Source organism: Anolis sagrei, chromosome 7 (genome assembly GCF_037176765.1).
Source record: "Anolis sagrei isolate rAnoSag1 chromosome 7, rAnoSag1.mat, whole genome shotgun sequence".
Classification (NCBI taxonomy): domain Eukaryota; kingdom Metazoa; phylum Chordata; class Lepidosauria; order Squamata; family Dactyloidae; genus Anolis; species Anolis sagrei.
In genome coordinates, this window is record NC_090027.1 from 22569838 (window position 1) to 22585715 (window position 15878).

The window sequence follows — 15878 nt, forward strand, 5'->3', positions numbered from 1 at the left end:
TGGAAATCAAAGAAAAGGAATCGTTCTGCCCCGTCCAACAGCATCATTCCCTCAATCTGCTTCGATTTGGGGAAAGAAAAAGACAACAAGTTGGTTCCTACAAAATGCATCGAAACGACTGCCGAAAGAAAGCCAGCTGGGCAACAACATGCATCGCCTTTCCAAAGTCAACCCCAAACAATAAAGAGAGAAAGAGGGCAATACAAAACAAACAAACAAACAAAATTCATTACTAAAACCAAAGCATCCCTGATATTGAAACTGAAAAAAGGGGTTTGGCCATTAGCTTGACTATTCTTAGGCAAAGAACCCTAAAACACAGGCATTCAACCATGCAAGATGTAAATGCAAGAGGAGTTCTGCTTGGTGCTCGCCTCCCAAGATCTCAGGAAAGTTTGCAAATCGGCACAATATTCATCCCAAATGTTAACAAATAGGATGCAATACTAGACTACGGTGATATTCAACCTATTGGATGTGATACTATAATATCGATCCCCGATATTAACAAATAGGATGTATTATCATAATATTTGATAATAAGAATTGAAACAGACCCCATGGGCCATCCAGTCCAATCCCCTGCCAAGATGCAATATTCCTGCTTCTTGGCAGGGGGTTGGACTGGATGGCCCATGAGGTCTCTTCCAACTCTTTGATTCTATGATTTAGCCCAGATGTTAAAAAATATGATGCAATATAGATAAGATTTAGCCCAGAATTTATTATTATTATTATTATTATTTACTGTATTTGTATACCGCCTTTCTCAGCCAGTTGGCGACATTTATTATACTTGTCCCAGGTATTTTAAAAATAAGATGAAATACTACGTTTTCAAACTGCTAGGTTGGCAGAAGCAGGGCTAACAGCAGGAGCTCACCCTACTTCCTGGATTCAAACGACTTTTGGTCAGCAAGTTCAGCAGCTCAGCGGTTTAACTTGCTGCATCACCAGGGGCTTCCTATACTATAGGATGCAATATTAAACTCCTGTGATATTCATCCTATTTGATGTGATAGTAGAACATTGATTCCAGGTATTAACAAATAGGATGCAATATCATAATATTAGGAGCTCCTGGTGGCGCAGTGGGTTAAACCACCGAGCTGCTTAACTTGTTGACCAAAAGTTGAATCCTTTGAGAATGCCTGCCATAGATGCAGGCAAAATGTCAGGAGAGAATGCTACTGGAACATGGCCATACAGGACAGAAAACCCACAGCAACCCATTGATTCTGGCCATGAAAGCCTTCAACGACAAATATGATGCAATTCCATATTTATTCCAGATGTTAAAACATAGGATGCAACACTATAATGTATTGTCGAAGGCTTTCATGGCCAGAATCACTGGGTTGTTGTAGGTTTTTTTTGGGATATATGGCCATGTTCTAGAGGCATTCTCTCCTGACATTTCGCCTGCATCTATGGCAAGCATCCTCTGAGGATGCTTGCCATAGATGCAGGCGAAATGTCAGGAGAGAATGCCTCTAGAATATGGCCATATAGCCCAAAAAAAACCTACAACAACCCAATACTATAATATTTATCCCAGATTTTTTTAAAAAGTAAGCAATTCTGAAATATTCCTCCCAGATATTAATAAATAGGATGCAATATAGATCATATTTCTCCCAGATTTTATTTAAAATAGGATGCAATATTGTAATATTTGCAAGGATGCAATGTCATAATATTCATCCCAGATATTAACCTACATAGTTCCAAAATCTGGCATCAGATCCCATCCAGCACCAAACTGTGGCCAATTTGCAAAGCATCATGAAGAGCTTAGATAATATTATATCTAAGTAAACATTAGATAATATTTTGCTCAACGTTCAAGGAATCGCTCCAAAAGAATTCCAAACAGGCATCCCAAGGAGGTTTTGTTTCTTTGTAAGGTTTGCAACATCGATTTGCGCCATTGCGTTTTTCAGAAAAGGAAAAGCTGCCTAAGAATAGCCTAGAAAAGGCCATACAGTTCCTAAGATGTCAAGTACAGTGTCCGAGTAGTACTGAGATATACCTATATAGATGTGAATATAATAATATCGGCATCTGTCCCATTGTTAGCTACGCATCTGAAGTCACAGGTTGCCACAATACTCTGCTTTCTTTTGAGGTATTTTTTGGATGTATTGTGAGCACAACAAGCTTATTCCACCGTGAAAACCCTGGCATTTATGTTAACGTATTTATTATTTTTAAGAAGGTGAATGAGAGAGAGAAAGACAGTTGGGAAATAAATAGCACCAAAAGAACATTGTGTCAGACGCAACTACTCACAATTCATAATACATCATTTTTTTTTAAAAAAAAAAAGCATCATAAAAGTCACAAAAGGAAGCTGGCAGTTATTAAAATAAAGTTCGGGAATCCATGCTGTCAAACTAACCTATTTATGCTGCCTTTGGGTGCGTCTACACAGCAAAATTAAAGGAGTTTGACACCACTTTTTAACTGCCATGGCTTTAGGCCATGCATGCAATCCGGGGAGCTGCAGTTTTGGCAAACTCCAAAGAGTGTGCAAACTACAGTAGAGTCTCACTTATCTGACCTTCACTTATCCGACATTTCATCTTATCCGGTGCTCTTATCCGACGTCCCCTTTTTCCTCCAGCATTTCCCCTTCAATTATAGCAGCGCTCCTCAACTCTCTCTCCATTTGTAGTAAGTGAAAAAGGGAAGACAAGGAGGAGGAAGAGGGAGGAAAGAGGCATGACTGGAAGTGGAAGTGTCCTCTCTCCTTCGCTCTGTGATTTCCACACTCCTCTTCCACATCCTTGCCTTAACCCTTTGAGTCACTGTTAGTATTCTAGGTGTCTAGCACTGTGTCGGACAGGTAACAGTAGGAGACTCAGTATTATCCAATATTTTCGTTTATCCGACGTTCTGCCAGCCTGTTTATGTCAGATTAGTGAGACTGTACTGTAATTAATAATCTAGAGCTGATGTAGTAGCAGTAATCTTTCATGGATAGTGAGCCTCTCCCCTCCCGACATCCTCGTTGCCTCGACACTGTAAGAGGGTTTTGCGAGACCAGTCGCTCTCATTGTGGAAGACTCCATATTATCCGCCGTGTCGGACAGGTAACAGTAGGAGACTCCGTATTATCTGATATTTTCATTTATCCAACGTTCTGCCCGCCCGTTTATGTCGGATAAGCGAGACTCTACTGTACAACTCCTATAAGTCCATAGCATTGAATCACAACAGCGAAAGTGGTGTCTAAACTGCATTAAACTCCCCAGTGTAGAAGCATCCAATGGGGGTCCAATGTGGGAAAGGATTGCCGGGTTGCGGGGTTGCTATTAAGCCATAAAAGCAAGCAAAGCAAAGCGCGGATGCGGACAAGGTACAAGCGGCTTCCTTTAGCTTTTGCAAATAGCTGCTCTGTTTTGGAGTGGCCTCGAAAAAGTTCAATGCAGCACCCATAATGTATGTTTTTTTAAAAATTATTTTTGCATAATAATAATATTATAATAGGAATAAGAGTGCACGGCGCACACGCTTGCGACTAAATTGGCACAAGTGTTGACGCAAATTACGGCTTGAAGAACGACATCCCCTTTCTGCCCATATTTCTATGGATTGGTATGGCTTGATCCCAAAAGCCATGGTAGATCTATTAGCACCTGGTCCCATCAAGGGAAAGCCTGGATAACGAAAAAGCACATCCCAACCTTAAGTGGTGAGCGGTTCGGCTCCGTAAGCGTAGTTTCAAGTCCTAGGACGCATCCACACTGTGGAATGAATGCAGTTTGGCCCCACTATGACTGCCATGGCTCAATGGGATTCCTGAGAGGTGCCATTTCCCAAGGTCTTGATAGCCTTCTCTGCCCAGGAATGGCAAACGACAATGTTTGGGAACCCATGGTGCAGCTCAACGGGCACCAAACTGCATTCATTCCACAATGTAGACAGATGCACCTCAAGATTCAAACCTCTCCTTTGCCCCAAAGTGGCCTCAGTCGGATCTATGGAAGTGTAAAGAGGCTCAGAAGTACATTGCGATAGGTTTTTGGAGACTTTCCAGGTTGTGGGCATTTGGAAATGCAGGAAAGCTCTGCTTGCTCTCCGGTGTTTGCGCCTGCGATTGCACCTGAGCGAGAGGGGATTTGGCCCACTGATGTAAACAATACAAAAACACCAGCAAATGTTTTTTTTTTTAATCACCTGCACCAAGATAGCACCATTTCATGTTTGTTTTAAATATAAAGATTTCCTGGCCTTTTTATAAAAGCACCCTCTGGTCCCTGGGTTTATAGTGCATCTCCACTGTGGAAGGAATGCGGTTCAGAATCTGTTTGCACTGCAATGGGATCCCTTTGGCTTTGCAAAGTCTTTTAGACCAGCATTTCTCAACCTTGGGGGGGGGGGGGGGGAATCACGAGGGGGTGTCAAAGAGATTGCCAAAGACCTTCAGAAAAACACATTATTTTCTGTTGGTCATGGGAGTTCTGTGTGGGAAGTTTGGCCCAATTCTATCATTGCTAGGGTTCAGAATGCTCTTTGATTGTAGGCGAACTAAATACCAGGAACAACAACTCCCAAGTGTCAAGGTCTATTTTCCCCAAACTCCACCAGTGTTCACATTTGGGCATATTGAGGATTCATGCCAAGTTTGATCCAGATCCATAATTGATAGCCATGTATAAATACGTGAGAGGAAGTCACAGGGAAGAGGGAGCAAGCTTGTTTTCTGCTTCCCTGGAGACTAGGACGCAGAACAATGGTTTCAAATTACAAGAAAGGAGATTCCATCTGAACACGAGGAAGAACTTCCTGACTGTGAGAGCCGTTCAGCAGTGGAACTCTCTGCCCCGGAGTGTGGAGGAGGCTCCTTCTTTGGAGGTTTTTAAACAGAGGCTAGATGGCCATCTGTCAGGGGTGCTTTGAATGCAATATTCCTGCTTCTTGGCAGGGGGTTGGACTGGATGGCCCATGAGGTCTCTTCCAACTCTATGATTCTATGATTGTTTGAGTCCACAGTGCTCTCTGGATGTAGGTGAACTACAACTCCAAAGCTCAAGGTCAATGCCCACTAAACCCTTCCAGTATTTTCTGTTGGTCATGGGAGTCCTGTGTGCCAAGTTCAGAATGCTCTTTGATTGTAAGTGAACCATAAATCCTGGAAACCACCACTCCCAAATGACAAAATCATTCCTCCCCCAACCCCAGCAGTATTCAAATGTCGACATATCGGGTAATTTGTATCAAATTTGGTCCAGGGAATGAAAATACATCCTGCATTATCAGGTATCTAGATGACAATTATTAAGAATAGCAAAATTACAGTTATGAAGTAGCAATGGAAATAATATTCTGGTTGGGGGTCACACAACATGAAGAACTGTAGTAAGGAAGGTTGAGAAACCCTTTCTGCCAAACTGCATCTCGCAGGATCCCATCACATTGAGCTCCAGCAGTTCAAATGGGGCCAAACTGCATTCATTCCCCAGTGCGGACGCAGCCTTTAGCTGATCAGTTGGAGCACCGGCCGAGCCATTGGCTCCTTTCCTTTTGCAGGATGAGCACTCTCTCAACCTGGTAAGATACAGATAGACATATATGCCAAGGTCTTTATGCAATATATATATCTCCAATGGATCACATGACAAATGCAAGAAGCTGTGAGAAAAATGCCCATTGGCAGCCCTTGAGGGTCAGGTGGCAAACCGGCCGCTGACCCGTTTCAAGAGCCACTGGTTTCTTTGCAATTGAGCCCCATTAGATTGGAAACACATATTGTTCGGTGTCACAGAGGCCAAGCATTGCAAATGGGGAGAGATTTTAAGAAAGGAAGGCAGCCAGGTCCCAAACCTTCCTCTGGAGAAGTCAATGGGGATTTATTAATCCAGTGGTTCTCAACCTGGGATCCCCAGATGTTTTTGGCCTACAACTCCCAGAAGTCCCATCCAGTTTACCAGCTGTTAGGATTTCTGGAAGTTGAAGGCCAAAAACATCTGGGGACCCCAGGTTGAGAACCACTGTATTAATCCCTTCCACAGCACCAGAATTTGGATTTGTCCTCCTGGACCCTTGCATTAAGACTTATTATATCAGACTTATTATATCAGACCCTTGTATTGAGATTGATATGGATTTATTATCCTGGGCCCTTGCATTAAGATTTCTGATTTTAGCACCAAGTTGGAAGGTTGTTGTGGCCATCCCTGCGTGCAAATCTTCCCCTCCAAAAAGGAATTATTAGAGAAATTGAGCCCAATCGATGCACGAAAGTCTCAAAAGAGAAGAAGAAAAGCCCTCACCGACGCTTCGGTTTCGTGGCATGAAACTCTGCAGGAGAGCAAGATAGCACCACTTTCCTGCACCATGAAAACACAAGGCAAGAGTTGTGCAGCTCCCAGATAGGAAGGGCTGCAGGAAACCCGCTGGAGATATTTGGAAATATTATTTCCCAGGACATTTTTTTTAAGGTCATAGTAGCACCACCCCCATGGCTTCAATGGGGCCAGAGCAGCCTCGCGCTCCCAAAACCTGTGCATGAACACGCATTACTTGCGCTTTGTGCCATTTCTGTCTCTAGAATCGTTGGGGGTGACAGGCAGCAAAAGATGGGTCCAAGGAAGACTTTGAAAATCTCCAGCAGCAGAGACCGAGCAAATAACCAGCATAATTATGTATTTTATCTTCCTAACATTTAAGTTTAGAGGCGGATTGCAATACGGGAACAACCTCCTTGTCGTTACGCACAAAAAACATCAATTTAAGTAGGGATCAGGTTGGATGGAGTCTGTCTTTTAATATCAAATGGACCATGTGATAAACATAGATTTATCATAACCAAGTCAGACTCATCTGATCTTTTTTTTTTTTTGATAGAGTTACGAGCTGGGTATAGGCAGGGAATGCCATGAATGGAGCATATCTGGACTTCAGGAAGGCTTTCCTTCGACAAAGTCCCCCTTGACCTCCTGGCAAGGAAACTAGTGCAATGTGAGCAAGGCAAAACTACAGTTAGGTGGATCTATAATTGGATAAGTGAAAGAACCCAGAGGATGATCCTCCCCAATGCTTCCTATTCATCCTGGAAAGAAGTGATGAGCGGAGTGCCATCAGCAGGGTTATGGGCCCAGTCCTTCATTAATGACTTACATGAAGGGTTAGAAGGCATGATCATCAAGTTTGCAGAGGTGACCAAATTGGGAGGGAGAGCCAATACTCAGGAGACAGGAGCAGAAGTCAAAATGATCTTCACAGATGAGAGAGATGGTGGGCCAAAGCTAACACAATGAGGTTCAACAGGGACAAATGCAAGAGACTCCACTTAGGCAGAAAAAATGAAATGCAAAGAGACAGATTGGGGGACGATGCCTGGCTCGACAGCAGGATTTGTGGAAAAGATCTTGGGGTCCTTATGGAGAGGAAGGGGAACATGAGTCAGGAATGTCATGCGGCACTTATAAAAAGTCAATGGGATTTTGGCCTACATCAGTAAGTATAGTGTCTAGGTTAGGGAAGTCATGCTATCCCTCAATTCTGCCTTGGTCAAACCACACCTGGAATCACACTGTGTTCAATTCTCGGCACCACAACTGAAGGGAGATGTTGGCGCTAAGCTGGAATATGTCCAGAGAAGAGTTACTGAAATGATCAAGGGTCTGCAAAACAAGCCCTATGAGGAGTGGCTGAAAGAGCTGAGACATGGTGAGGTCCGTGGATCAAGATGTGAGGGGAAGTCATAGATGGGGGGGGGGGGGAGCAGGCTTATTTTCTTCTGCCCTGGAGACTAAGACACAATGGAACAATGGCTTCAAACTAAAGGAAAGGAGATTCCACCTGAACATTAAGAACTTCCTCACTGGGAGAGAGAGCTGTTCAGCAGTGGAACTCTCTCTCCTCCCCGGCATGTGGTGGGAGCTCCTTCTTTGGAGGCTTTGAAGCAGAGGCTGGATGACCATCTGTCAGGGGTGCTTTGAATGCAATTTTTCTGCTTCTTGGCAGAATGGGGTTGGACTGGATGGCCCACCAGGTCTCTTCCAACTCTAGGATGCTATGATTCTATGTCTCTTTGTGTGTCCACAGGCCTATACAACATGTAAAAATGTGTGGACACATAACAAACAACACAATACTCAAGCGAAGCTTTAGCTCCTGGATTGGAGGCTCAGTTCTGACTTCTCTGGGTACCTTCTCCAAGCAAGAATATGAAGGAGACAAGCAATGTGTGGAAAGAAACTACCCATAAATCCTGTCCTACAATAGTTTGCCTTCCCCAATTCTTCTAATATTTATAGCTTTAGTATACTCAGGAATTGAATTTTTGTCTCTTTTGTAGTAAGTCTATGCTTTTTTGGTGTATTCTCCTATTTCAATATACACATTTTAACATGTTGTAGAGGCCTGAGGTTTTATGGTCTCCCATCTACATTGAAACCCCCTTGGACCCCCAAATATGATCAAGTGATTCCAGCTAAAACCCGTTTGGAGGCGCATCACAACAAAGGGCATTTGGTCCCCCAGTCAGGAACCAATGCAGGGAGAGAAACGGGATTTTAAAAGGCTCAAATACATCTTTCTTTAGTTTCTACAACTAAGGAGAGATCTATTTGCGCCTTTTAAAATCCCGTTTCTCTCCTTGCATTGGTTCCTGACTGGGGGAAGCAGTATAAAGAGCATCAGGAGAAAGAATGGAATGATTCATATGGCTGAAGGATGGAGAATGCTTCTGGAACATGGTCATAGAGTTCCAAAAACTCAAAGCAACCCTGGCCATGAAAGCCTTCAACACAGTGATTCAGACAACTCCAAACTTTTCCTAACGATTTGGAGTCTGTTATATTCTCTGCGTCACGAAACAAACCGCTTTCCCGTGACCGACCTTCCTTCCTTGAGAAACAGAAGGGGGTCGACGGCGTACAGTAAAGCAACAAATGAACAATGTGTTTTGTTTTGTTTTTTAGGATGGAAAAAAATTCGTCTCTATTTACATTGCCTTTTCCTGAAATAATCTGCTTTCAAACATACCACTCTTCAAGTTAATGGGGCCATTCTTTTCTTTTTTTCCTCTTTCCTTTTAAAACTTAGTGAAAGTGCTTTCTTTTGCTTTATTTAAAAAATGTCTTTTCTCTATTTACAGTTTTAAAATCAGAGCCTCAGAAAACGCTCAGGAACTGCAATTATAGCTCCTGCAAAACGTTTCTTTTTCCTGCCATTGAGCAAGGATTCCTTAGTAAGAAAGGGCTATATACAGAGTGGGGGATATACATACACACACATATATATATAGATTATATATATATATATAAATTTGCAAGCCATCTTTTGTGTTTTTAAACTTCTCGAAAGGCACCTGTTCAATACAACAGAAAGGATCGTAAAAGAGTTTGGATCGCTAACAGGTTGCATCCCTGGCCTTCTGCACCTCTGAGAAATCCATCTTATGGGCCAAAAAGGGTCGAGAAGAGGTTTCCTACACAAATAAGACCCGTAGTCTGTTAAAATGTCTTTTAAAAAGCATGCAAAGATTCCTCCGTGGTCTCACCTGAAGCCAATCCCCGTTTTGAGGCTTGGAGAGGTTTCCAATTTACCTCTTTGGCCTTCGAAAAATCCCATAGGATTCGCCCCAACGTCTGAAATTAACCCTTGGCATTTCCCCGGAACAAAAGGAAATCTGGCCTTATTATGGGAAAGGGGAGAAACACATGCACCCAAACTCATATTTTCCCATACAAAAAAACTGTTTACGGTGGAAGTGTTGCAAGGGTTCCAAAGTGGAGACAATTTCATCCTAACCCCAGCAGGATCTACACTGACTTCATGATGTAGTTTGAAACGGCATTATATAGTCAGCATAGACCAGGCATGGCCAAACTTCGGCCCTCCAGGTGTTTTGGACTTCAACTTCCACGGGCTGTTAGGAATTGTGGGAGTTGAAGTCCAAAACACCTGCAGGACTGAAGGTTGCCCATGCCTGGCGTAGACTCATACAATGCAGCTTTATTGCACTGGAGTGCATTATGAGTCGACACTGACCGTATAATTGCAATTTCAAACTTATGACAGTGCAGTATAGATGGGGCCTTAGGCTGGATTTCTGTTATCATATAGTGCACTTTGAACTGCATGGTATGAGTTTACACCAGTGGTTCCCAACCTTTTTTTGACCAGGGACCATTTGACCAGGGACAACTTTGACCAGGGCCCACTCTCCAACATTAGTACCCCAAGGGTTACAAATCGTTTTTTAGTCAATTTTAGATACGGTTTGGTTATTTGGGGTGCTGATTCAGAAAATCACACTGGACAGACCACATCAGCTCTAGTTTCTGATTCAGAACATATGCCATCCAGTAATCGCCATCTGCGTGTCCACAGAAAACCATACAGTAGAGCAAGGGTCCTCAAACTTTTTAAACAGAGGGCCAGGTGACAGTCCCTCAAACTGTTGGAGGGCCGGATTATAATTTGAAAAAAAATGAATGAATTCCTATGCACCCTGCACATATCTTATTTGTAGTGCAAAAAAACACTTAAAAACAATACAATAATTAAAACAAAGAACAATTTTAACAAACATAAACTTATTAGTATTTCAATGGGAAGTGTGGGCCTACTTTTGGGTGATGAGATAGGATTATTATTGTTGTTATTGTGTGCTTTCAAATTGTTTCAGATTTAGGTTGACCCTGAGAGAGGGCCGGGTAAATGACATTGGAGGGCCATATCCGGCCCTCGGGCCATAGTTTGTGGACCCCTGCAGTAGAGTCTCACTTATCCAACCTTTGCTTAACTGCCATTGCTCTCACTTATCCAACCTCTGCTTTTAACTGCTGTGGTTCCAGGCCAAGCTGCTGTTTGGCAAGGTGTTTCGCCCTCCAAAGAGTGTAAAAACTACAGCAAAGTCTTGCTTATCCGACCTTCGCTTATCCAACATTTTATCTTATCCAATGCTTTCCTTTTCCTCCAGCATTTCCCCAACTCTCTCTTCATTCCCAAAAAGTGAAGAAGGCCAGATGAGGAAGAAGAGGAGGGAGGAAAGGGTGAAAAGAGGGAGGACCAGAAGTGGAGGTGTCCTCCCTTCTTCCCTCTGTGATTTCCATACTCCTCTTCCTAAACCGGAAATCAGGAGACGCTTACTTCTTGGGAGGAGAGCAATGTCCAATCTCGAAAAGATAGTGAAGAGTAGAGACATCACACTGGCAACAAAGATCCACATAGTGAAAGCAATGGTATACCCCATAGTCATCTACGGATGTGAGAGTTGGACCTTAGGGAAGGCCGAGCGAAGGAAGAGAGATGCTTTTGAACTGTGGTGTTGGAGGAAAGTTCCTTGGACAGTGCGAAAATCCAACCAGTTCATACTTCAAGAAATAAAGCCTGACTGCTCATTGGAAGAAGAATAGTAGAGGCCAAGATGAAGTACTTTTGCCACATCAAGAGAAGACAGGAAAGCTAGAGAAGACAATTCTGCTGGGGGAAATGGAAGGAAAAGGGAAGAGGGGCCGACCAAGGGCATGATGGATGGATGGTATTCTTGAAGTGACTGGATTGACCTTGAAAGAGCTGGGGGTGGTGACGGCCGACAGGGAGCTCTGGCATGGACTGGTCCATGAAGTCACGAAGAGTCGGAGACGACTGAACAAATGAACAACAGCAGCGCCGTGTTGGATGAGTAACAGTAGGAGACTTCATATTATCCGACATTTTTGTTTATCTGACATTCTGCCAGCCCGTTTATGTTGAATAAGCGAGACTCTACTGTATTTCATAATCTAGAGCTGATGTAGTACTAGAAATCTTTCATGGGTAGTCAGCCTCTCCTCTCCTGACATCCCCGTTGCCTCAACACTATAAGAGGGTTTTGCGAGACCAGTCGCTCTTGTTGCAGCATGGTTTTGAGGCAACGCTGTAGTGATGGTGAGGCCGCGAATCATACTGTCATTCTTGCTAACCACTGGTGGTCCACGGACCACAGGCTGGGAACCACTGGTCTATACTGACCCTATAATGCAATTCCAAACTGCACCATAGCACAGTGTTGACGATGACCAGATCGCCAACAGGAAGCTCTCGATTTTGGCGCAAGAGACATACAGCTCCGGCTGTTCTTCAAACCGAAATTTTGGGAAGAGTCCGTTCAGGAAAAAAAATGGCAATTTGGCATTTCAAAAAGCACCTGCTTTGACGTTTTGAATGCATCAGTCTTTGCCGAAGTTCGGCCCCCTGACCCTTCGCGACCCCCATCAAGTTCAAAAGTCAAAATCAAAAAACAGCACCAGAAAAAGTGAAATAAAAACATCCCATTGTGAACGTGGGCAGCATGCACCAGCGGAAGCACAGAATGAGGTCTGAGAAGAAGGGTAGTTTCTTAAAGAGACAGTAGCCAAACCTGAAGTTGGGATTTACAGCATCGTTTGCTTGCCTTTCATCACTATGGAAACTAGAAGTTAGGAAAGGGAGAGAGGCCATGCCTTGTTTGGCTCTCATGGAAAGGGATCGTGGCCGGCAATCGATATTTTAGAACGTTGTGAGGAGCAAAACGCATCCTTGCCAAAGGCTATTCAAAGCCAAAGCTGTGGCTTTTGCTGTCCACATAACAAATAAATAAAGAGGGGAAAGAGCACCAATGAGGGATTTTCTGCACCAGGGTGGATCCATATGGCTTTTTTGTTTCTCCCTCCCTCCCTCCCTCCCTATTTCACCCACTTTCCCTTCCTTTCATTCTCTGCATCCTCTTAACCAGATTTGCCCAATAAATGGCTGGAAGTGCTGCTGACGGAAGGAAAATAGAAGTCCCTTCCTTCTACATCGATAATGTCTCACACAGCCTTTTCTCTATCTGGAAGACTTGCATTTGATTAAACACAATTTGCGCACAACCTCTTCTCTCCTTGACTTTTGGGACCATTTTGGAAACACAATGAAGGCCAGAGGGGTGCAGGGGATGGTTATTTGGGAAGTCAAGATTAGCAGGGACATTCAACACTTCTGGAGAGGGAGCCGCAGCCCCTCTCCATCTCTGTTGAAGGTTTGTTTTCTATTTATTTACTGGTTGCATTCCTTCCAAAGTGGGACCCAAGCAAAGGTCACCCTTTCCCCTATTTTCACACTGATGCGGCCTATTCATCCTGCTTGGAAACCACCACTACTCCAGGGTTTTGGAACAGCGACGGGGACGCTTTCACTCCTATCCAAACCCACTGAGCAGCACCTGAAGTCCGGAACGAGCAACAGAATTAAGCAAATGCCACCTCTTTCCCTGTGGAGACCTACCGATCTGTAAGAAGACCTTTGCACCATGGGCTATGCCCCTGTTTCTCTCCAAAACGAAAGCACCTTGGGTTGAGAAAGACACCTTTGTGGACAAAGGTCCAAGGCGGGAAGCCCAGGGCAGGCCTTAAAGGAGCAAGGACTGCTTTCCAATCGTTTCTGGAAGGATCCCTTGTTTGGACTAATTTCAAATACACCTTTGTATCGGAAACGGAATAAAAAGGATTTCTTCCTTACGAAAGGACAGGATGGGATGATTTTCTGCTCCCCCTTTTTGCCATGATCACAGGTTAAAAACACATGGAGGTGGATATAAATAATCAAATGACCGGAAGGGGGAGGGAAAAAAAACCGCAGTAGGTTTGGGTGATGCCTCTGCTTCTCGACCCAAAACGCTGCGGATCCGGGATTTTGCTCATTGGTTGGTTTGTTTCCAGACGGCAAGGGGAAAGCACCACAAAACCAGCACCAGGTTCCAGTGCTACTGACTGTGAGGTAAGATAGCCGCCTGCCACGCTGCGTGATTTGCCATAGTCGTCTTCCTCCACCTCGTTGTCATATCCATCGGCTGTATGGCCCAGTCACCTTGGTGAAGGCGTAGGAGGCGGCGGTGATGGCGGAGTATGTAGGGACAGTCAGGGCCTCCCGTGTGGGCACCACGCCCTTCCGCTCCTTCGGCTGGGATTCGGGGGCCGCCCCACCATTGTTGCCCCACTTGCGCTTCTTCCCAAAGGCTTTGCCCTCCTCCGCCCGTAGGCCCAGGCTGGCTGCCGCTGCTGCCGCCGCCTCAGCCTCCTCCTGCCGGACCCTGGCCCTCTCCGCCAGCTGCTTGACCTTGGCCTCCCAGAGGGCCAGTCCGTGGTTGGGCTGGTTGAGGTTCTTGTGCTGGTAGAAGACCAGGGAGATGCGGGTCGGGTGGCAGCGGTTGGGCTTCTTGAGCGGCGTGGTGGCGTGCAGCTCCCGCCGGGCGCACTCAATCAGGATGGAGCCATGCGCCGGCGCCACCGCCACCCCACCAATGTTTTCATCCAGGAAGTTGTGCTCGCTGTCAGACCACTCCTCCTCCTCTTCCTTGAAGGACTTTTCCGGCGTCCCCTCATCCAGGCCGAAAGTGCCCCAGGGAGGGTCCAGCCCCACCCCCGCCTCCTCCTTCAGGGCCACAGAAGGCAAGGAGCTGAAGGGAGGCCACGTCCGGCCGTGCAGCCCTGGGGTCGGGGTCCGGCGGCCATCCGCCTTGACCGGGCCCCAGAGGTCCCCCAGAGTCCGGCCGCTGCCCTTGATGGAGCTCAAGTCGAGTTGCCCAAAGCCCCAGCGCTTCTCCTGGAGGTCCGAGCCGGGGCCCGCAAAGACTGAGGAAGAGGAGCCACTGCCATTGTCCCCTTTGCAAGGGCTCCATGGCTTCTCCTCCATGGGTTGCCCTTCTGCGGGGAACAGGCTCCATGGTTTCTCCCTCAAGTGGTTCTGCGGTGGCAGCCTGGAAGCCGAATGGGAGCCAAAGAGGCCGGGTTTGTTCTGCCCATTTGCCCCCAGCATGGAATCCCCGGACGGGAAGGTGCTCCAAGGGCTATCCGCATGACTAGTCCTCTCGCAAGGGGACTCGTTCCTGTGGGGTTTGTAAGGGCTCCAGGCCGGCGCCTCCATGGGGCCACCGTTTTGGGACATTTCGGGGTTGAGGTTTTGGCAATTGAGCTCTGCCGGCTGCTGGACAGCTTCTGGGTCCACGGGCTCTTGCTTGATTGTTCGGCTGTTGAAGCAGTGCGTGTTTTGTGCAAAGGGCAGGGCTTCCGAAGGGGCTGCCGAGGGGCACCTGGGGGATGTAGCCGGAGGGGTCTTGCTGGTTCCCCGGTTGGCCCGCTCATAGGTCCACTGGTGGTGACTCTTGCTGCGGACGGTGGGCTGGATGTCGTCCAAGGGGTCGGGGTTCTGGTAAACGCGAGTCAGGTTGTCCTGCAGTGCCTGGACATCCGGTTTCTTCTCGTAGCCGCCACCACTGCTGTCAACCCAAGGCGAGCCCCTTCCGTCACCGTAATTGAAGAGCTGGGAGTGGAAGGTGGGGTTGCTGGGGAATCCGTAATAGCCGAAGGACGGGAGGGGGAACTTGGAGTGCAACCCGTTGATGGAAGGCAGGTTAGGCTGTGCATAGTAGGAGTGGTAAGAATAGACACTGTTCATGCTGTACGGGTCGGAGGGCCGGCAGTTTCCCAGCACCGAGTAGCTCTCCACCACACCATTCCCGTTGTACTTGAATGCATTGTAATGGCCCCGAGGCTCAACTTTGATGGAAGGCTTCACCGGTGCCTGAGGAAGTCCACTCTTCAATGGAGCGCCTGGAAACAAGAAGCAAGAGGCAGTGATAAGTCTGCAGAAATGCTCTCTATGGCCCAGCAGAGCCTTCGATCTTAGACAGCGGATGGGACCAATGCACCCCACTATATTATTATTACTACCACTACTACTATTGGGCTTATTAACTGGAGCTCGCTCCCCAAGGTTATTAGGCAAGCCCCCACACTGGCAGTCTTTAGGAGGAGCTTGAAAACATGGTTGTTCCAATGTGCCTTCCCTGAATAAAAGAATAATAATTCCCTGTTCTGACCTATTCTCTACTTGTTGGGGCAATCAACCGCACCTTAATC

The 15878-nt window shown here is 46.0% G+C and overlaps 1 protein-coding gene across 3 annotated transcripts in view; it reads right to left on the bottom strand.

Moving 5' to 3' along the window:
• Positions 1-12653: 12653 nt before the first annotated feature.
• TET3 (tet methylcytosine dioxygenase 3) overlaps positions 12654-15878 on the bottom strand; it is a 78834-nt gene continuing 75609 nt past the window's right edge. For all 3 annotated transcript variants that reach the window (XM_060786944.2, XM_067470733.1, XM_067470731.1), the window contains one exon: positions 12654-15569. In XM_060786944.2, the coding sequence (XP_060642927.2) occupies positions 13798-15569 (1772 nt within the window). In that variant the 3' untranslated portion in view covers positions 12654-13797. The remainder of the gene's footprint in view (positions 15570-15878) is intronic.